At 39.8% G+C, this 23,987-nt stretch overlaps 1 protein-coding gene across 1 annotated transcript in view; it reads right to left on the reverse strand.

The window, feature by feature from the left end:
• FNDC3B (fibronectin type III domain containing 3B) overlaps positions 1–23,744 on the reverse strand; it is a gene marked incomplete at its 5' end in the record, with an annotated part of 152,763 nt that extends 129,019 nt beyond the window's left edge. The window contains 2 exons of the mRNA XM_080349549.1: positions 16,628–16,703; positions 23,634–23,744. Coding sequence (XP_080205675.1) covers positions 16,628–16,703; positions 23,634–23,744 — 187 coding nt within the window. The remainder of the gene's footprint in view (positions 1–16,627; positions 16,704–23,633) is intronic.
• Positions 23,745–23,987: the final 243 nt, after the last annotated feature.

Genomic DNA, 23,987 nt, shown 5'->3' on the forward strand with positions numbered 1-23,987 from the left:
TGATGAAACAAGGGCTTAAAAAAGCTACAAGCAGAGGAGAGACAGTAGTGCTGAAGGAATACTGCAACTACACAGCTTGGGGTTAGAAAATAGCTATAGTTGTATTTCTAGCAGAGCAGCTGGCTCAAATAGCTGCCTAAAATAGCTGCCTAATTCACTTAACTCATTTTATGCATAAGCTTTTTTGGCTATATATAGACTAGAAATAACTATGTGAACAAGCAGCAGTTGGTAAAGGCCATATATTGGCTTGTTAACTTCTATTCCTTTCTTTCTGTGTATATTATGCAATACAAACACCTAAATTTGATGCTCAGGTGTCTGGGATGGCCTTAAAACTGAAATTCAGTCTAATTCATTTAACTTGCTGTGCTCGTCAACAAAATAATTTTAGTCTTAGACTCACCCTGAGGAAAATGTAAGCTTATGCTATTTGAACACATAAAAGGCCATAGTTCAAGTGAAGACAAGACATCAGTAAAGAAACTGCAAAGCCTTTGAACACACCCTGCCTTTCTGAAGAGTTCAGCCTCACTTGCACAGGCACTGTTCAAGTGGAGGAGAAAAATCCAGCTAATGTCAGCAGGACTGAGACTTCAGAGGGTTTTTTTTGTGGTTTTTGGGTTTTTGCTTTTTTAAACACACAGCTTAGACAAAAACACACTCAGGATGCTTCCATATGTTCTGCAGAACAAATGTTTCTGCTTGATTGGAACTGCTGAAACACAATTGTGCATTTACATCCACAATTATTATGTCTACCACTTCCACATGCCTCACCACAACAAGCTCTTTCAATATCTTACCATGTTCTGAGATACAACTAAGTTTCCAAAGACTATTTTAAACTTAGAGTTTGATGAAAAATTCCAACATTACTTATACACTCACCAAAAGCTGCCCATTGAAATAAGACCCAGCAAAGTATGAAGTTTCTCTGTATACCCTTCTGGTCATAATAATTAACACCTTATTTGCACAGTATCACCACCCATGCACAGCCATTTGCAGCCTCCTTTGGAGAGATTACTCTCCTCACAGAATCACACAATGTCAGGGATGGGAAGGGACCTTGAAAGATCATCCAGTCCAATCCCCCTGCTGGAACAGCAACACCCAGATGAGGTTACACAGGAATGTGTCCAGGTGGGTTTTGAATGTCTCCAGAGTAGGAGACTCCACAACCCCCCCAGGCAGCCTGTTCCAGTGTCTGTCACCCTCACTGAGAAGTTTCTTCTCAAATTTAAGTGGAACCTTCTGTGTTCCAGTTTGTACCCATTACCCCTTGTCCTATCATTGGTTATCACAGAGAGGAGCCTGGCTCCATCCTCCTGACACTCACCCTTTACATATTTATAAACATTAATGAGGTCACCCCTCAGTCTCCTCTTCTCCAAGCTAAAGAGCCCCAGCTCCCTCAGCCTTTCCTCACACAGGAGATGTTCCACTCCATCATCTTTGTGGCTCTGCGCTGGACTCTCTCCAGCAGTTTCCTGTCCTTCTTGAACTGAGTATTTATCATTAAAATTGGCTTCAAAATAGCATCAGGTTCAGTGTTTAGGGCAGTATTTACAAACAGCAGCATGAGGCAGGAGCCACATCTGGAAATGGCAGCAAGCATTTCACTACCAGGTAAGAAATACGACAGACACTTATAACAGGCTTCTTTAAATGAAACCTTAACTAGCATATAAATTATTTCAGCAGTTAAAACCATTTAAAGGAAACATACCAAATACCCTAAATGCAGGAAGGGGAGAATCCCTTCATGTAGTAATTGCACCCTCCCCAAATGCATTTTGCAAGCCAAGCCTCCTTGGCTAGGAAACTATCAGGAAAACATTGAATTCCTGTTCTAAATAACATCATTGCTGAAGAGGGGGCACAGGCTCACCGAGGAGCCTGCTAGCCAGGCTGTGTCCTGCTCAGTCCTTCTGTAAGCACCAAATTCCAATGAAACTCGAAGTGAACTCTAATACCCTGGCAGAGCAGGCAGCTTCTAGAAGATAATAAAGAAGAAAAGAAAATAGTGAATATCCCTTACAAGTAGTCTGGAGTGAGGGTACTTTACAAAGGCATGAAGACTTTAAAATATTATGTAGTTATCCCTTCTACTATTTTCTGCAGACTCCAGGCAGTTCTGATGGGCGTTCCAAAAAGTACAGAAAAAAATGTATACAGGTATTTTTGTCCACAAAGGACACCTGGATGACCTTGGAATAATAATCTGGAACATTAACATCCACATTGATTTTCCAACTGATGAATTCGTTCTCTCTCTTACCTGGTCTATTCTGACACATTAGTTATTCGAGCAGTTCATAAGAACACAGAATATCCCAAAAGAGAACTTCAGGAGAAGCTTAATTAAATAACTGATTGTTCTTCTTGTTTAAAAAATAAATACATGCACATACACTTCCATGTGACAAGCTCCCAAGGGAAAATTTTGTAAAACAAGCCTAAAGTGTTTATTTAACTCAGAGAAGCAATTAAACGATTAAGAACTCCTCAAAGTAGGCATTATGCTGATTATCCTTTAATTGAATGCATTCACCGCAGTGACATACAAACTGCAACAATAACAACTATGTTACATACCAATTTTTTTCAGACCTGGGCACATTGCATAACAAATCCATAAGAAATATATACTCTAATTTTAGAGTGACAGTCCATAACTGCTCAAGTTTTCCCTACCAGCATGGTGATATTTATGATTTCTACTCCTAAAATCAATTTAAACATGCTTAGGTTTACTTAAATACAAAAAGATGAAGCTGTTCATTTTACCTGCTTTTCATTACATGCTATGAAATGACACCACAACTGAGTAGCTGAAACGCAGGAGCTTGAACACTTTTTCCACTCGCCAGCAGTCGCATCTCCTGCATCCCACAACAGGGCTAAACAAAATGAGTTTGTAATTCCCTTGGCAGCAGCGGCAGAAGGCACCGACGATAGGAACGTGCTGGAAGAGGAAAGCGCCTGCCAAAGCATCTCGTCGCCAGGAAAATTACAATATGATAGTCTTAATTATACTAATTGCGTTTCCTGGTATTGAGGCAGGATTAATATAGTATTTCTTATGCTAGATTTCATAAACACAGTCAGCTTCAGTTTAACTCTTCTTAATTGTATTTCACAGTTCTTGCAAACAATTAGCCACCAATTATGCTCACTCCATTTTGCAGATGACTGATAAACGCTCCAAATATCACAATTCTAAATAACTTCTAAGCTGTTAAGTAAACTTAATGAACCCTCAGTGAAAAATCCTGCAGGCAGATCACCCAACGGCACTTGCTTGCCATTTGTGTGCTGTAATCAAAGACGAGAAAACTTTCACCAAGAGCAGAACGATGCTTGGACCAGCTTCAGAGAGCTGAGGAACAGTCCTGAGGTGACGAAATGACCATATATAAACAAAAATCCAAAAAAAAATACTTAATTGTTTATATTTATATATTTGTATGTACGCTTTACACATAAACATATATATACAGAGACATACATGGACACTCATGCACAAATACTTGTTTTAGAAAAAAAAAATAATCAAAAAGTTTGAGCTAATATCAACCTCAAGGCACCAAGCACTGGGAACTGGGCTGGACAGACCCTGTTAGTTTCTTGCTCCCAGCCCACTCGCCATTGCCCCACCAGCAAACGGGAAGGCTCTGGCTCACACAATGGGGACCGACAAGCATTGTGTTTCGGTCCCCTCTCCAGGCACGGCTCCAACATAAAACACAATTCGGCTAGAAGTGCTCAAAAAAACATTGCGATGAGATAATATCGTCTGCTGCGATAAAAATAGTATTTCATACTGTTACGCCGAGGTCATGTGCAGCAACCCAGCCAAGATGGCACTTGAAGAGACTGACTCGCAGCAGCAGCAGGAGCGATAATCAAACACATAAGACTTTCTAGGAATTTTAGGCCCGATTTTTATAAATAACACAGTATAGCCTCACTTAACATGTACATCACTTAAAAGGTGACATTTTGATAAACGGGACACAGTTACAGGCCACACAGTTACTCATGCAACTTAGTTTGAAAGCTGTATGGACAGAAAAACTCAAGTATTTTTAGCTAAAATAAAAGACTCGTGCTTGGCCAGCATGGGCACTAGCAAAGCCTTCCCGTAACATAACAAGAATACATTTTGCTGACAAAGCCTTACACCAGGGTTTGTGCACAGGTTAGTCAGCTTCCTTCTTACGTACCTGTGGAGCCGCGAGCCCTTTGCTTGCCAGGAGAATTAAAAACAAACCTTGCTGATTAATAACTTGCAATACTTCCCATGGATACTGAGTTAAGCTGTTTCTATGTTGCTGGATATTTTATAAAACCTCCTATAGTGGGTACTGTCAGAGAATTAACAGCAACCCAGAGTGGAAGGCACTGCTGCTGCTGAGCCATCGACCCTCATATGTTCCCCCATCCCACCTCCAATAGAAGCAAGAGAGATAAGCTTACAAAAAACACTCAAAAAACCCAGTGTGGGGTGGTGGGGGTGAGGAGGGGGAAAACCCACACCCCACGCTGTTGTTAATAATATAATAAGAAAGTCAATAAGTTGTGAGCAATAATCAAACACAGCTTATAAACAAAGCATTTGTGGAACCCTGCAGCTTAATGTTTTAACACACAGAGGGTACATTAATAAAAAAAAGAAACTGTACATAGTATGACAGAGAATTTGGTCTTGTGCTGAACATTAAAAAAAACAAAACAAACAAAAACCCCACTCATCTCTAGAAGTAGCTTGAATTTTAAGTGGTATTTGATGCTCTCTGACCCATGAAGAAAGGAAAAATTTAAACTGAGTTATGCAGTGTTTAAATGAGTAACCGACAGTATAGGTTCATTTGTTTTGACTATATTTGCCTTAAATACTTCAGAACACAAATTCGGATTCTAGATTTACTTTTTAGATAACTATTACTGATACTACTAGATGGTACTCCACAGCCTTCAAGGTTGTCCAGAGTTATGCAATTTCAAACTGGATAATGTGGTTGAGTGGGCTTTTTTCTTCCCTTTTTGCTTTGAAACCAGTGATGCTTTCATTACAAAGCTGACTCTGTGATTTGTTTCTTTTAATAACATCTATTCTTCATATATATATATATATATAAATGTTACAGAAAACAATCTATTGATGTCACAGGTACAGAACCCACCATATTGCAGTGACTAGAAGAAAATGCTGGTGCAGAAGGAACAAACGAGACCCTTAAGGATATGATCACTATAGGATATCACTTAAGGATATGATACTTATCACTTAAGGATATGATACTATATAATAGAGATAAAACTTAGAGGCAGTGGAAAGGAAATGAAAGCTACCCAACCCAAAGAATTTGACAACAGCAGAATCAACAGCTGATTCAGGCACAGCTTCCAAAAATCACTACAGATTTTTTTAATGGTGGAAGTATAACTTCAAATTCAGCAAAACAAACAATCCAGTTCACATTCTTTACCATCAAGACATCTAAAGTCAATTCATTATGTTTACTTACCGAAGTTAAGATTCGTTTTAAAACTAGAAATAAGAAACACAACAATAAGAAAAGCGCTGTAATGATTTTAAGTGACCATGTGCTTCATCCACCTCCCCGATCCTCATCCCCTGCCTCAGTTTCACAATTAATTGATAGACAATCTGCCTTTCTGCCACAGCTGTGAACACAGTGTATCGTCAGCCTCCCTCAGGGAGGGAATTTCATCTGCGGTTCCTGAAATTCTATGTACAAGTATTTGGAAATTGCTACCAAGCCTCTTTCCAGCTCCCCCCTTCACCCCTCAAACAGGGAACTCAGAAGAAGGCTGAATTTAGAGTCTGCTGCTTAATGTCTGTTTTCCTGGGTTAACAGCCTGACTACATGGAAGGAAATGCCCACCTCAGCCTTTTTATAAATATCATCAAAACATTCACTACGCCCATTTTGGGCAGTCACAATGGAGCACATAAAGTTAATAAAAGTTATAAAACGAGCAGAACCTGCTTGGTGGAGAATATAATATTTCTTTCCTGCAAGGAAATGGTTCTTGATTTACTAAAACACAGAGAGCATCTCATTAGAGGCAGGAGGAGCATCATTTTGGACAGCACAGGGTTTCCCAGCCTCAGACACTCGCACTTGAAGAACAAACTTAACAAATACACACCTTGAGTCCTTAAAAGGCAGCAGAATCTGGGAAAATAAAAAAGATCCCACAAAGAGAATGTCTTCTCCACTGGAAAGTCTGAGCTAAAGAATTGGTTAAACACAACAAATTTATAGTGCTTCAGCTTGAGGATCTTCCTTGAAGTGATGTGTTAAATGTACTGATACAAAGAGACAGCAGTGAGATTCACAAACTTTGTAGAAACAGCCCGTGGCAGAAGTAACCTGGAGGGTTAATTGTTCCTCTCATTTGGATAATATGTTCTCTTTAAATCAAGGTTAATGTCAGTTGTCACAGCAGTTACTTCTGTTTTTTTCAACAAGAGGAACAGGTAGGACTTCAATTACCAGAATTCAGTTTGCATCCTCTTAACAGTAGCATCTCACTGCTTGTCACACCAAACACACGAGTTTTCAGATCTGGTATCCGAGACAAACCTCACACTATAATAAGGGCAGGATACCTGTACGTTTGTTATCCTTGGTGTCCTACTCCCTAATTCCTCGTATTTTATTCCTCTCCAGGAGACTGAAAAAAATGGATGATACATTAGATAAAATTCTAAAAAAGTGATTTCTGGTTGCAACGGTTTGTGCTAGCTTTATTTTGTAAATGCTAACCTTTATTGTAACACTGCAAATCATATTGCATCATGAAAAGCTTTCACTGACTATATAAACCAAACATGAACCAAAATCAAAGAGGATAAAGAATAAAAAGTGTAGGAAACCAAACATTTGCCTGCAAGGAACAGTAATGGAATTTAATAAGGCTGATGGAATAATTTCTTGACTCTTCTGTCCAACAAACATAATTGCTTCAGATTAAAAAAATCTAAACATTATTGCTTTACTAATTTAGAACTATAGCTGCACTAACACTCTTAAAAAAGACTAAAAGAACTAAGGTGTTCTCAATGTCCGTAGTCCAAGTAGACTGGGTAAAGAATGTGAATCTTGGATTTTAAAATCCTGACACCATTGATTAGAATGTACCAGGTCCACTCTTGGAGAATTATTTGCGTTTGAGTAGGACTGACAGTGACAACCTCAAGCATTCCTGCAGATGATGTTAAACTCATAGGCGCTCTGTGTTTTGGGGAGAGGATCCACAGACATTGGGAGACATTTAAAAATTAATAGCACATTGGTATGAGACACTGCCTTTCCAAGTCTCCCTCAAATTAGTTTGAATGTACCGCACTTACTGATCCTTTCAGACATATCTGTACACACACAAGTAAAATAAGGACAGACACAAACCTCAAGTACAAGTCCAAAACCAAAAAAAGTTTAAAATTATAGCCCAGACTGTATGTTCTAACATTTGTCTTTAAAGTCTGCTGTCCTAATTCTAGAGATAAATGCATTTCCTGGCAGGAGATTCTTAGGCACTAAAACAAAACACAACAAAAAAATACAAACCAACCCAAAACAAACAAAAAAACCCCAAACAAATCAAAACAACAACAACAACAAATCTACCATTTACCAAACTAGAAGCTTCATTAACTGCTTCTCTGCTTATTTACATGTTATTCCACTGCGAAGTGGGACACTTTGTTCCTATATACTTGCAAACTGCAATAGCTGGAGCCTGAATTTCTTTCTCATCCTGCCGATGATTCATCCATCCCCTGCCCGTCTCCTGCGCCGAGGCCACGTCAGCAGGACGTGGTGCTGCCAGGTCACATCCCGCTGGGGGGGCAGACGCAGCTTTCCCAGGGCACAGAGGAGCTGCCGGGTGGGGAAAGGCTGCGGCCGTCCCTCCGAGAGCGTGTGTGGATGCAGACCCTTAGCAAGGGCCTGCGTAACGCTTAGACTGCACATCTCAGCGTTTCGGAAACATTTCCAGTTTCGGTGGCATTTCTTTCCCTTTCTCCCCCCACAGCATGTGCTATAAAACATACACACTATTGGATTTGGCAAAATTAAGCCAAATCAATATTCAGTTATGTGTCAAGTTTCTTTTTTTTTTTTTCCTTTTGTCTTGTATCAGGGGAGTTGTATTAAATAATAGCTACCGATTCATAATATTTTAATCAAAGGGGACTTTTAAAGGACCAGACATTCTATACATCAAATCTACCAGTTCAGATGCATCTTATTCAAGATTTAATCAGCACACATGCAAAAAAAATTCCATGATTATTCTTAGCATTATCAGATTTCTAATGAAAAAGCTAAGATTATTCATCCAGTAAACAAAGTATCCTATTGTTTACTTCTGGCTTCTTACATGATTTCCTATACTTCAATGTAGTGTGCTAAAAACAAAACCAACCAGATGAAAGAGATTGGTGTTTCTGACACTAACAAGGGGGGAAAAAAGCTACTATGAGTTAGCATCCCTCGTAGATTTCAACACCAGTTTCACAAAGGCATGGAAAAGCGAAAAGTAACTTACTTCACATGGAAGGAATAGATGATGCATAATCAGGACTTTAGTTTTCCAGGGTGACCAAACACTAAAAGCCCTTATCTGAAATACAGGTGGGGTCATCACACAGGGGATAAAAGGCTCCACTGCAAATTCTGCTATTTTCTGTTTAATAATGGGGCAACGATGAGAAAATAAGCAGAAACTGCTATGCTAACAATATCTGTTATGGTTATATGCTTAAGTACTAGTGGTTTGTAGCTATACCTTTGGAAAACTATGGAGGGAACCACGAATAACATCCCAACAGGATGGACACAACTGAACCCCAATCCGGGGATGTGGCAGCACTACAGAGCTGCACTTGCCACCACACTGAGGTGACCCAAGCTACAAGATGGTGACAAAGTCTCAAAAGGATGTTACTGACTGGCAATAGAGCTGGTTAGATTGGAATTACAAAGAGCAACGTGGGATTCTTCCCAATTATAGTTCTCCACCACAGTTTTGTTCTGGAGGATGCTTGTGCAGGTAATTCCTTGTCTGTCCATTAATAGAAGTTTAATAAATAAAAAGCTCATTCAAATGTGCCGATATACCAAGGATGTCAATCGGTATTGGAGGCCTGACTTTTTCATCAAATATTAGCTCTAAATACCAAGTACCAGAAGTCAAGTAAAATTATGTACATGACTAGTAACAATTAAGTTTTAAAATATATTAGGATGAAAAAGGCCCTTGCAGTAAAAGAGAAACAAATTGAACCAAAATTTAATTTAAAAAAATGTAAACAAAAGCTATTTAATACCGAAAGAAGAGACATATTTTAAAGCACCACCACACACGAACTGTATTGCTCCAAACCCTGATGACCAAAGCAATCAAACTGCATTTCCTACAGAAGGTTTTCCATACCATGTCACCAGTCTCCACACCACCATGCAGCTGGAAAGAGCAGAAACAAGCAGAAAGGAAACCAAGGCTCACCCTGCATTTCACCCCTCCCTTCCCTCACATGGCCAAAGGATGTCCACCCCATCCCACCCCATGCACCCTGGCAGATGTGTCCCCACAAGCCCTTTTTCTGTCTCCCAGGAGTGTGGCTGACCTCATGCAGACACCCAGCCAGCATCAGGCAGAGGACAGACAATAAAATACATTGTTTCTTCTCATTTTGCAGAATTTTATGTCCTGATCATAGAATCATTTTTGGTTGGAAGAGACCAACTCATCAAGTCCAACCATAACCTAACCTAACTCTAGCATTAAACCATGTCCCTAAGAGCCTCACCTATGCACCTTTTAAACCCCTCCAGTGATGGTGACTCCACCACTGCCCTGGGCAGCCTGTTCCAATGCCCAACAACCCTTTCCATGAAGCATTTTTTCCTAATATCCAATCTAAACCTCCCCTGGCACAACTTGAGGCCATTTCCTCTGATTCTATCGCTTGTCATCTGGGAAAAAGAGTCCAGCACCCTCCACACTACAACCTCCTTTCAGGCAGCTGTAGACAGCAGCAAGTCTCCCCTCAGCCTCCTTTTCTCCAGGCTGAACAGCCCCAGCTCCCTCAGCTGCTCCCCAGACTTGTGCTCCAGATCAATGCAATGTTTTTCAGCATATTTTGAAAACAATCATAAATTAATTTCTTTAAACTTAACCAAGGACCAGATTCCAATAATTCAGGAGATACTATGGACAGAAAGCAGACCTGCACCAGCCTGGCCCCCGCAGCTCTCCCCAGTGCACAGGCAGCAGCTCCCCTCAAGCCCCAACAGACCTTCCCCCCTCAGATGCCATGAGCTGCCCTTTGATTAAAGTGTATTTCTGGCCTTCTGGAAACCTCTCCAAAGTAACATGATTTAGGGTGCTGCTATTATTTCGCATCAGACTGCAACCATGCCAGGTGTGCAGATGAGGAACCACTACCTGCCTCTGCACCTGTGGAGTGATGGGGGGGACACTGGCAGCAGCTGATGCAACAGGTAAAACTGCAGCTTTATAGCAACAGCCTGAACCTGTAACATTCTGTTCCATCTCCTGAGGCTTCTTTCATCCCCAATGTTTGATCCAACACCCACTGACCAGTTCCCTCATGGCTGCCCTTCACCACCCTCATCCTGGCACCTCTGTGTCCAGCTCCAGTAGCACACCACAGTTCTCTCTCATTTGCTTACACCACATCCTATCTATTTTCAACTCTTTCCTTCCCTCTAAGAACCTGACTCACTTCCTCGTTTACAATCTCAAACTAAAGAAAAAAAAAAAAAAAGGTAAAGAAAAAGGTTTGTTTAGATGAGACTGAACAGCCTTATTTCGCTGACACACACACACACTCCTCCTATACAAATCTACAGTTATTTGGTCTTTAATATCCATTCCTTTGCATTACCACACCAAACCACACCCACCCGCAGAATTAAGGGAATAATAATTCCAGGAAATCTTTAATTTGAGAAACCACTGCTAGATTTTTAGCATTCTTCTTGGCCTTCCACTTGATTTGCCCTCTTTCAGAGTTATAGAAAAAGCAGCACTGAAATTAATTCATGGATTCTTCGTTTTACGAGATAAGAACAAGCAAGGGCCCAAGAGTCTTTCATGTTCAGCATCAATGGCAAAACACTTAAAATGTCACTTGAAACAAATATCACTAGTAGTAAACCGTGTATGTTTATTATCCTGTTTTAATTTCAAAATGTAACCACCCCAATACAATTTAGATTCTTCTATACTACACAAATATTCACATTTAAGCACAGCTACAACCCCTCCATGCCATTCACATCTGCATCTTGTACTTGAAAAAACAAAACAAAATCCCATTTAATGCAGCCTTGTTCACCTGGGCAATGCTAGAATTAAAGCATAATTTCATTAGCATATTTGTTCGCTTTGCACACGAGTTTTGTGCATCACTATTCCAAGCATAGTGCTGTGATATTGAACAAAGATTAGAGCTGAATTTCAAGAGGGTATTTTCAACAGCATGGGCTTAGACAGAATACACCAGGAATTCCAATTTTTATCACACCACATGCTCTTCTCCTACCTGGTCTTTCTTCTGTCTTTGTTACAGGCTTCTCGCATGCTACACATACATATAGAAAACTACAGAACAGAAACCTCAGTCTGGTTTGCTCATGGCAGAAAATGAGACCCAGCTTAACTATCGTTTTGATGGGTGGCAACAGAAAGTACACTTAGCAGTAACTAACAGATCAAGTGTTACTCAGTCTGCATCAAGGTCTCTTGTACGGAAGTATTTTCAACGCATGGATGACAAGCAAGTTCAAGCTGCATCAGAATAACCATGTTGTCCATATTTTTCATACCACAGTGCAGTGCACGTGACAACTTGGCATTGCTGCCTTTCAGGATGGAAAAGCACTGAACAGACACTTGGGTACAGCTACACTGCCCCAAACTATGCACAAACTGCTGTATTTTTAAGTAATTTAGTACATGAGAAAGTTCTCACGAAGCAACACAAGTTCCTATCAAATATCTTAAGATACTGGCTAAAAACACCAGCCTTCAATCAGTCACTGGGGAAAGGAGAATTTCCTGAACACATCAGATTCACCCACAATCTATTTGTTCTAAAATTCAGAAAGCAGAATAAAGGTTTTTCAAACACATGGCGTTGTTTTGGTACCACTCTGCAGCTGATCAGATTCACGTTACCCCCCCCTTCTGTATTTCATTTGGTGTGGTTACCCCAAAGCACCAGCTAGAAGCAATCTTTCATATAAAGTGAAATAGTTGAGCAACGAAATGGATGAGCATGTCTTGCCCTTGTCCTTTCCTTGCAGAGCTAGCAACAGCCAGGTCCTGAGTTTGTGAAAAATTAAGCAGAAAAAAGCAAAAAGGACATGAAGTATTTAAAGTATTGAAGTATTTATGAAGTACTATCCGTCAAAACTCCATAAAAAGATCAGTTTTTGAAGTGCTGATGATACAGTAGATGTACATATTTCATCTCTCAAAAATACTGAATTCAGATTCTAAATCAGACATGCTTTAACCACCCATAGAGGTACAGTTTTTGCAGTTAGAGTCCAAAACCAAGCCCAGGCGAGCAGCAGCATGGGATGAGCAGGGCTTGGGCTTTTCCCCTCTGCTCCCCAGGGTTACTGAGATTTTCAGAGGAAGCACACTAATTCTTTGTCATTAATATGCACATGACTTAAAAGGAACAAAGATTGGTCATCCAATCACACACAAATAAAGGATGTGCTTTATGTTTCCGCTTTACAGTGCGGCCTTGACGTTCATCATGCGCTCAAGAGTTTAACGGCCCAGGCAGGCAGGGGAGCTGCCTCCTGCCCGCACAGACAGCATCAGGTCCCTGCTTGATTCACCTTCTAGCAACTACTGAAAAACAAGATTTCATCTCAACTAATCCCCAACAATCTCTTTCTTCATTCCTTTATTTGGTTGTTGTTATGAAGGCTACAAAAGTCACATACCATGGCATCTCTCTTACCATGTGGGATGGAGGAGGCAAAGCCTTTGGAAGCCATTCGCTAACACAAGTCCCAGCGAGAGCACAAGGAACCACTCAGATGTTTCTCTAAAATAACCCAACATGTGGACTGTACCATACACACCTGTCCTCAAAGGCTGGATTTCTCCAAAAGACCAGATTTATCAATCTCTTTACATTTGCCCTCTCAAAGAAGCCTCTTCATGCCCACTAACCAGCTGAACTTCTCCCAGTCACCGTTTCCATGAGCTGCTTAGTCCAGCCCCCACCATGATCTACGGGGCTCTTAAATCATCAGCTTCAACAAGTCACCTCTGGCTACATGCAAACAGAAAACAGGAATGAAGACAGCACTTGCTGCAACACATTGCATGTTCAGTTTAAGTACACATTTGTTCCAGTTTTACAGAATTTTAGGAACGTGGTATTTTCATTTTTGAAGTTTTCGCTGATTATCTTACTGGTGACACCCTGAGCAATTGGAAAAAGGTTTTGTATTTAGGATTTCTCCACTATTCCAAAACAGAGACCTTCAAATGTGCATCTGTTCTTTCTGTTTTTAAACAGTGATTACTCAATTAGTGGCTAATTACACTTCAGGCTGTTTAGAGCAGAGGATATTCCACAGAGGTTTTCCTCAAACAAGTGTCCTTCTTCCAACCTTGAGAAGACACATGAAGATTCACTAGGTCTTCTTTTTCTCTGCTATTTTCATGATCCATATTTTCTCTACCAGAGATTATCTTCACCCATCCCCAGATGTGCAGCAGCCACGGAGCCAAACTGAGTCCTGGACATAAAGTGGTGGTTAACAGGACATTCACAACAGGTTCCAAGACCACATGCTGAACATTTTAAACTTCCCAGAAAACAACATATTAGATAAAATAAAACCAGTATTTTTTTTTTTTTAAAAGCTTAAAAAAAGACAAATATCCCAAAGTTAACTGTCCCTGCAGAATGGATATATGCCAAAGGAAACCAAAGCTTTCACACATCCTGAAGAATTCAGTGTAACCAAGTCATGACATCTCAAGTTGCTAATAAAAGTGTTTACTCCCTGTACTCAGAAGGATCACTCCATTTATAAGAATTCAAATAAATCCTATTTACAAGTATATCTTATGTCATAACACTGAATATGGGGCAGTAAAGAAAAGGTGAGTGTTATCCATTCAATGTGGAGCTACCAGCTCCCAGGTGCACACACTGACCAAATAGAGACTTTCCTGCTGCCTTAACACTGTGTTAAAATTATTCCACAGCTTGCTAATCATAGTGCAACATGGGAGCAAAGGAAAATGCATCATAATTGTCTGAGTGCTGCCCCACGTATAGGGAATACATTAACCTTTAAATACACAGAATATCATAGGAAAAAAAAAACCCACCAACATAAGTTTTGTGGAGTAAGAGGGGGTGTAATTCCCAAAACCACTGCACACATCAGCCCATCTTTTACAATAACCTCAGAGCACAGAAAAAACAGAACTGTCATGAATCCTAATCTTGTTATATTTGGTGGCTGGTTACAGTTTATTCCGTGATTGATCACTATTAAGTTCCAAAATTGCACTGTGAACACAGCTTTACCAAAAGAAAAACGCAACAACAAACCAGTCAGGTGTTCTTCTGTGTTGGAAGCATGTACTTATTTCGGCAATGTAAGTATTTCACAACAACGCAGGAGTTGAAGCTTCAAGCATGAAAACAATACCAGAATTTTCAGACCAAACTTAAAGAGTGCGTACAAATAAACACATGTGCTTTGGTGGCCAATAATGCAGCTCTACCAGAAAAAAGGAGACAACTCTATGCTACAAATTCTAAATCAGTTTTATGAAAGACTTCTGATTATTACCAAACAAACCCCATTGGCACAAATGTGTCAAATGACTGGGAATACAGAACCAGGAGGTTTCTAGTTGCATTCAATTTAAATACCCTGTCTGAACAACACTGAGTATGAAAAAAATTATAAATAAATGGTATCATAATTATATCTGAAATGGAAAATTTTAATGTACTAACTAAATAAAGCACTCATTTCAAATAAAAGGAGTAGCCAGCTTTATTCCTCTGTTAATTGCCATGTCGACCAATTTTTTACCACACAGCACCGTGGCTGTAAATTGTAACAAGCAGCTTTAAATTGCTGCTATTATTGCTCATCAAGACTGAATAAATCTGGATGGTGTTCAGGGAAGCTTCTGTACTGTCTATTTCAAACAACTACTAAATCCTCATTTCCATGGGGATGAAATGTCAAGCAACAACCACCAACTCCCTCACTGTTTAAATGAGGGGCCACAGAAAAGATGCAAAGAGAATGCAAGATGGGAAATTTAAAATATTTCAAAGGACAAACTCTTTGCTATGGGAGCAACTTCCACCCTCAGAGATCACAGGTGCTGGACAATACGATCCACCTCTAACACTATCCCTGCTGTCAGCAGCAGGTCAGATAAGGTAACATCCAGTAGTCCCTTCTAATACAAATTTTAATTAAAAACACAGCCATCTTTGATCAGTACAGTTTTAACATTTGATGCACTCTGAGACTCTTTCTTGAGTAGATTTGAAATTCAGTCAAAATACAGGGGCAATGCACTAGCTTTACAGTTAAACCAACTTTCCCCCCTCATTACTATTGCTTTTTTAGGAAAGGCTTTTGAAAGACGAGCCCACTGAGAGCACTGCTTCATTTAAGATCTGGAAAGGATGGGGGAGGCAACACCACCTACCTCCCTTCTCAGAAAAATAAGATAATGGGATAAGCTCAAAAAATATCACTGAAAACAGTATTAACAGTACAGCTATGAAAAGTCTATTGCCTACAATTTTGGTTTAACCTTCCCGTATTTACTGTAGACAGCGCTATACCTAGGGAAACATCTGCTTCACTTCAAAGCTGTATTTGCTGCTAGCTAGAAACTCTCTTCACGGTTATTATTATACAATCTGAAAGGTCTTTTGTTGCTTCTCCTTTCAGACCTGTTAGAAGATTTTGTGTGGGTTCTCTCTTATAAAAAAGACAATCACTATTTATCATATTTTCACAATTTTACCAAGAGGTAAAACACCATATGACTGCTTACATGCTTTTATTCAAAACTGCATAATTAACCAGCTCTGCTTCTAAAGAATAGATTAAAAACTCCGCTCAAAACCAATCTGACTTCTAAGCACTCTGCGCTGTCCGTAGTTCCCTGCTCATTTTTTGTCCCTCCCAAGGGCTGTATGAAAACAAAATAGTTTTTCCATAGATAGCCACTTCATTTGTTACTAGTTTTCAATTTAACTTGGGATCTCTCATTTCTATTTACCATGTGCATTTATATAAATATTGGTAAATGACTGAACAGCGAGAAAACTCCTGTACTTAGAAGAAATTCATAACTCACTACAAGATATTTAGGTCCTGTAACATGTACAGCAGCCATGTCTGCAGCTTCTCAATCTTAAGTGCTTCATTGTATTTCCAGAACTCCATATCATGTTTTTATAGAGATGAGAGAACAAGTTTTATAGAACGTAAGCAATGCTCATCCACACGTCCGTGTATCCTCTTACCTTGGATGCACTGCAGGGTTCCATCCTCAGCCCTTATTGTAAAGGTTTCACCTGGATTAACTTGAACCAAAAAGACCTGCCAAAAGAAAAACACATTTATTGCACTGTTATCTTCAAAAACTAAATTTCCCTAAACTAACAACTGTGTTATCCTTACTTTGGAGGAAATATGGGGGCAGGGAGGAAACAGACTGGTATGCTACATCTTTGGGTGCCAGCAGAGTCCAAGAGCCGGTAGAGATTTAAAGCATCACCTAAGTTTTCGGAGCTGAAATAAAGATGTAACTCAGTTGTGTGCAGGTAAGAGTTATGGTTTTGGGTTCCAACACCAAACTCTTGACAGTGTGTTTAACTTGGCCAAATGCTGACAGTCACAAACAAATCTTCAGACAGCTGGCACATGAGAGCAGACAGCACAAACTCCAGCACACAGCACCAAGCCATACCAGGGATTCACGTTCACAGGAATAAGTAGTTGTTTGCAGGATAAGGGGAGCTGACCCATTGCATTTTTAAAAATTCATCCTTCAGATATCATTAAGAAAAATTCATAGACACACACACGGTTCAACAGTTGCACACACAACTAATAAACTATTTATTTAGTAACAAATACAATATTTTTTTTAAATAATCAAAATATCACCCCAGTCTCCCATTGCTCAATTCTGGAGATGACAGGAATGCTACAAAGACCAGGAAGCACCAAAACACATCCCAGGTCAGTGCACTTTATAATCATCTTTATTAAATTTCAGGTGCCTATAATAATAGTTTTAAACTTCTTATCTATATTTATTTATTTAATGGCGAGTTTCACTGGGCACCAGTGATCATTTACCCCATGCTGTTGCTGTTTGTGAAACTCTTACTCAAATATTTTAAACACACTTCTGTTAACTTTGCTTTGTCAGAAATTCAATCCAAACCTGGATTAATCTTGGTATAAATTGAAAACCTAGATCTATATCTTTTTGTGAAAACTCTCTCTAAATTTAAGTCTGGTCTTTATATTCTGGGATACCTGTAGGCAGAATTTAATCACTCAATCTGGAAATACAGAATTTGAATTAATGTTGTGTTTCTGAATTCCTTAAGCTAAATGCATAAAATAATTATTGCCTGGATGACCTTTTGAATTACAGTAATCCTATAGAAACCATTATTCCAGCTACATTTTTAAAGCACAAGCTGGAAATCGGAAAAATTACACACGGAAGCCATTATTTTGTCTGCAACAATAATTTCTCTGCAAATATGTGGATCTGGTCCAGCATACAGAGCACAATTAATTGTTCAGAAAAGATCAGAGGCACAAAGCCATTCTATCCCTAATCTCCAAACAATCAACATTTAAGTGACAGCATTTAAATGATCTTTTGCTATGAACAAGCATGGATTAACCAAGTCGGGCCAAAAGAAGCCCAGAGCAAAGCATTGTCATTCAGCTTAAATAAAAAGCCCAACCAACAAACCAGAAACCCGAGTGCAAAGAAGCAAAGAATCATAAAAGTATTTCATTAGTTCATTTGCATTATCTGGCTAAACCAGCAGCATTAAGGCAGGTTATTTATTAACACATTTGATTAACATAAACCAGATGCCCTAGCACAACATCACACCTTTGGAAGAACTTGGTCCAACTGATCAAAATATTACATATATCCTGAGCAGATTGATGTAGATGAAAAAAAAAATACCTCTCTTTTCCCCAAAGTGAGGAGTTGAGTTTAATAGCAGATAGATCAGAATGGCAGAACTGTGTCATGTACTGAATGACTTAAAAATGGCAGATATAAGACTGATCGTGAGAGAGGGATTCCTCTCACCACACAAGGCACATGTTGACCCCAGGGTTGGTTATCAGAAGGGTCCAATTTACAAATTCCATTTCAAGGAGTCATTGCAAAGGCCAGTCTCCAGCCCAAGTGCCTGCGTTTGCACGTCTGCAGTTGTGCTTTGAAAATAATTCCTTGGGCTTCCACATTAAAAACCCTTTCTCAAGATTATATCCCAAATAACAGCTGTTGTTTATGATGGTCAAAATAAAGCAGCATTATCCTTGCCTAATTACAGAGCCCAACCTAAACCTCCGCCAGTGCAAGCAGAGAGAGCACACATCCAGTATTAGATACTGGGCATTTTCCAGCCAATGACCCGATTTGTCCCAACGGCCTCAACCAATAATATCGAGGTACATTGTGACTTCTTTTGTTTATATACACTAAGTATGTCAACCTAATTCAAGGATTTCTTTTTCCCATGTCATCCTAAACAGCAAAACCATAAGCTGCATTCCAGGCTGCAGAATTTCTTGTTTCTTTCTACTCAAGGGATCTTCATGAGAACGCCTTGTTTCTGAAGCTTTTAATTAAAAAATCTGAGGAAAGCAATAAAAAAAATAAAGCTAAAGATAACATCTTGATTTTAATGAAAACAAACACAGACAATCTTTAATTGCACTGTGACTCTTCCAATATGCATCATCCCCAGGTTTATGAGAGAGCAGCAAGAGGGGAGAGAGCCTGAAAAGTCACTTGGAACCCAGGCGGTTCGGTGGCCCTGGCAGCACCACAAGGGTACGGCCTGCGGCCCAAGGACAGCCCAGATCAGTTTCAGTCCCCTGGCCTCCTCACATCTGAAAAGCCGGAGCTTGTGACAGCAGCACAGTCCAAAGGCTTTTTATTTTCCATAAAAAGTACTTGGATGTTTGCTTTAGCAGTTTAACCCACTCGGTGTTGAAGCCCAGCCTTACCTGCTGCATTGTCAGAGAAAGCTTGCTATCTCCATAACACACTTCTTTTTTGGTTTATTTTGCATTTAAGAATGTTATTATGAAGTCATGTTTGTTAAGACTGATTAATGTTACTAAGTGGCTCAGTTACTATAAATATTTATAATCTCTCACACACAATTTGGTAACAATTGCTGTCTCCAGACCAAGTTTTCATGACAAGCCAAACCCATGTCACTCACATCCCCTTGTTCCTGCTATCCAACTCTTGTGCCTATTGAGAGCAGGGGAAGAGCCCAATGAACCTGCCAACAAAGTCTAACACAGGCGTAAAGCTCGGGTTCAGGAATATAGAATTATATACATTGTGGGTAAACAGTCTCATACAAATATAGAAAACACAATCTGCTAGGGACAAAGGGCATGTGCTATGACGTATTTTGTATAGTGTTGGTTTACTTATACAAGTGGTTTTTAGCACACAGAAGAAAATTCACTTTCAGAGCAGACCATCTCCTAACTGCTTTGCTGCAGATCACCTGTGCATCCATGTGATGCAATACAATCCAATGCTTGCTTTAAAACACTTCTACTTTCTAAGAACCTTTTCCTTGCTAAGGTCAAACAGCTCCTCGCACTGCTTTGTTGTACTAAAACCCTGCCTTAAGCATTTCCACTGTGGTGGATTTTCCCTTCTCTGTTTAGATATATCATGCTTCATAGAGCTGGGGGAGTACGGCACCATAAAAAATAAAAAAAAACCATAAAAATTAGTAAATTTGTGTAACAAATTGCTCTGATTAAGCAAGACATTTTAAGATTAATGAAGATCTATTCACTGCACATTTGTGAGAACGGCTTCCTAGTTGGCCCACCAACATCCTTCAGCTAAAATGCCTCCAGAAAAGTTCACCTTAGAGACTTCCTAGAGAGCAAACGCTGGCCCTCAGTTTGCTGAAGTAACTCCCCTGCCATCCATTCTAGTCTAAATGCCTTCTCTAAGACTACTGAATCAGCTTTAAAAGTCAGTATATTTAAACAGAAGGAAATGTCATCATCCTTTATTTTTCATGGATGGATGCTTCGCAGCTCAGGTGTCTTAGATGTGTACCAGTTATAATATAACAAGCCTTACATATGTACATATCTCCCCCTCTCACCCAAAAGGGCATTCCTACAAGTATATAAAGAAAAAATTTCAAGAAACTATGAAGAAGTAACTCTAAACTTTGGCACAAGGCTCAATCCCTCAGCTCAGCCCCTGTGCAGGTGCAGCATAAACCTGGCCAGCTCAACACTCGCAAGCTCTTGCACAGCACACAGGCTTGTTGTGCTACAGGCAGGTACCAAAACTTGTTCCTCACATCTCCCTTATTCAAAGTGTGTGACCCCAAAAGACAAGAACTAGCACAAACAGCGCTATATACAGTGTCTGGGCTTGAGCCAAACAGTGGAAAAACAGGGTTTGTAAATACGCCTTTAGAAAGAGCGGGCAAGCAGAAAACTTGATATATCACTGCAGGTGCAGTGAACAAATCAAGCCAAAATAAAACTTCCCAAGCTAAACTGCCTGGCATTCTGCACAGACGTGCTATGGCACAGTGAGCTGCCCCTCCACTTTATACTCCAAGCTTTTTAGAGCTTGCAGTGGAGTACCTACAGGAAACCACTGAAATTCTTGAACCAAAAGATTATCACTCCCTGAATCCCTACAGGAGTTACAAGTGGATTAGAAGCAGAAACAGAGTAAGCAGCAGCTCTGGAAGGAACATGAAAGCATTCAATACAGTCAGCAGTAGTGGAAATGAAGTGTGGGAAACTTAAAAAAAAAAAAAAAAAAAAAAAAAAAAAAGGCCAGTGCTAGAAAGGCCATTTTGGGTAGTCTAGAGAAGAGGGATTACTGTCGAGCAGGCCAAGGCACTCCTAGCTCTGCCCCATACAGCTCTGCAGCACTTATCCCCAGGAAGATAAAACAAATGAATATTCCTATGCAATTGTCCTACAATACATGACTGTTTACTGGCAGAATTCCCTGTTGCATCCCTCTCCATCTGGCTGCTGACAAAGCTAAGGTGTTTTATCAGCTCCATTCTGCCTTTTTCCACATATATAAGAACCGGTTTTTTGAGAACAACCTTTTCCCTGAAGCTCAGCATTGCATGGCTGAGGCTTCACATGTCCTGTGACATGCTATGGTAAGGAACAGCAAGTGCACCCAGAGCACCTCATCAGAGGTGAGTGCTGCCCACCCCAGAGCACGAGGCTCCGATCTGTGTGCTGGGCACATCGCAGTCTGGAAAACTCCGCATGCCTCATCTCCCACCAGCTTCTAACAGACATGTTAATTACACCCTGGAAAAGCACATGCCTTCACAAAATTAGCACCTATTTATTGAGCAATATAAACCATCTTTATTAAGGAAGTCATTCTTATATGAATTGAATCTAAAGACTGCTGTTGCCTTACAAGTAACTAAGATATATCTGAACAATTACGCAACAGTCGCTTCTACATTATGTCAGAAATAACATTAAGAACACTTACCATAATCCATTTGCAGCTAGCATATGCATAGATCAAACAAAGCATTTATTCCAGTTTCATTGCATTTTAGAACAGTACATTTAAGTTAAGACATCAACTAAAACATCAGAAATAGGATCAAAATGATAAAGCATAAAGGCTTCTAAGCTTTCAGAAATAGGATGAAAATGACAAAGCATTAAGGCAGCTAAGCTTTCTAGACAACAGACCAAAGAAGCCTCACCAAAATCTGGCATTCCAGCTACAACTACTTAAAGTGATGAGGTCTACAACCATCATCCAATAAACATTTATGCAGAAAAGGAACCCAGGCCAGAACTGTTCTGCTGAGTCATATTTGTAAAGCACAGCAAAAGCAACGCACTTCCAGTATATCAGCAATTCTTTTTTCCCAAAATATTAGATAATGTAGTTCAAAGGCAAGTGGAGGCATCTGCCAAGCAAGGCTGCCGAGTCATCACTGATGGGAAAATTCAAAGACTGGACTTAAAGTCACATCTCACAGTAGGGCCCAGAACACTCCATTTACTCTTTGTGATACAGAAGGACCCACTGGACAGTCTAACCTGATAAATGGTTTCCTGCAAGGAAGAAAAGGCATATTTAAGGAACAATTATCCTATCCAATATTAATAAGATTGTTCCTATGCTTAAATATATGAACATTGGACTTGGTAAACAGAGCCATTAAAAGCTTTCTTTTCTGTTTTTTTCAAGTTGAAGTACACGGTGCAGAAATGACTTTAAAAAAAACCACAACAACAATGACATTCTGCATTGTAGTGAGAACCCAGATAAGCAGACAGACTCAAAGGCTTCCAAGAAAAGCGGAAATTATTCTTCCTCTTGAGGATGGTATAGCTTAAAACACAGCTTAGGTGGAGGAACAAATGATCAAGGGAATGAGAAGTAACAGAATGACATTTTATATTGATTCATGAAGGACAGCTTTTTTCTACCCTGATTACAATATTTTGCTGAAATTTTTCAAATCACGAGGGAACCAAACTGAACAACACAAAAGAATTGCTAGGGTAGATGTTCTACAAAGAGAAAGATTAACCCAAGATGACAGGTCTGTGAACCTATCAACTTATCAGCTTCCACCTCCAGGCTGTATCCTGACATGAAGGCATCCTTATGGTCTTATAATCATTCTACCTACTTCTGATCAACCTTGTTAGAGAATCTCTCTCAGAAAAATATGAAGGCAACTATAAACTTGCCATCCTTCAAAAGCCCACTCAGAATTCACTTCTGCTTCTCTGAGGGTTATAATGAAGCACAGAGTAATACATGGGACTGCTGGGATCAGTACACTTAGATTAGTAAAGAACAGCAGTCATCATAGGACTCTTCTTCAGTTCTCCATTTCCTTCTTTCCCTTTTTTACAACCTCAGCACTTTTAAGTTCTTAAAATCTCATCACAGATATTATCATGAGACTAACTTTCTGCAAAGCCCTCGAATCCACAGCATTTATATCCGTTGTTTCAATCCATCATTTTAACTTCAATGAACACACATGCAAATAGTCACATTAAATTTAACAGTGTACTTAAAGCATTGCTTTTCATGTGTTTCCAGTGTAAGGGCAGATTTCCGCCCTCCAGAAAATACTCTGCCCTCCCCAGTGCTAGGGAAAACCACCTTCCTGATCTTCAAAATCCCATGTTCGCCAAGAAACAGTTTATTTAAACCATCCATTTTCTGCAAAGCTGACTGACCTGTTGTGATCCATCGCCATTCACGATGTGAGGCATCATGGCTACTTCTCCGTTCAGCAACGGTGGCAGCTCCAGCGGAATTTGGTCGGTCATCATCATTGTGACGTACATTCATGGAGAATTTTCCTCAACGGGCTTCCTGCAAGAGAAGCATCAGTTAAAGACCCTGGAAAACCCACTTGTACTTTAGAAGGTCACTGGTATCTGTATGCACTTTGCAACCTAAGCAGGATACCTGCTTTTGTAACAGGCTGCATACGGGAACTTGAGGCATTTAATGGAGGTTTTGACTGTCAGATCAAGAGTATGGGAGGTCAAGTTTCCATGCAAGACTTCAAAATCAACTAGCCAGAT

This window comes from Nesoenas mayeri (genome assembly GCF_963082525.1).
Source record: "Nesoenas mayeri genome assembly, chromosome: 9".
NCBI classification, from domain to species: domain Eukaryota; kingdom Metazoa; phylum Chordata; class Aves; order Columbiformes; family Columbidae; genus Nesoenas; species Nesoenas mayeri.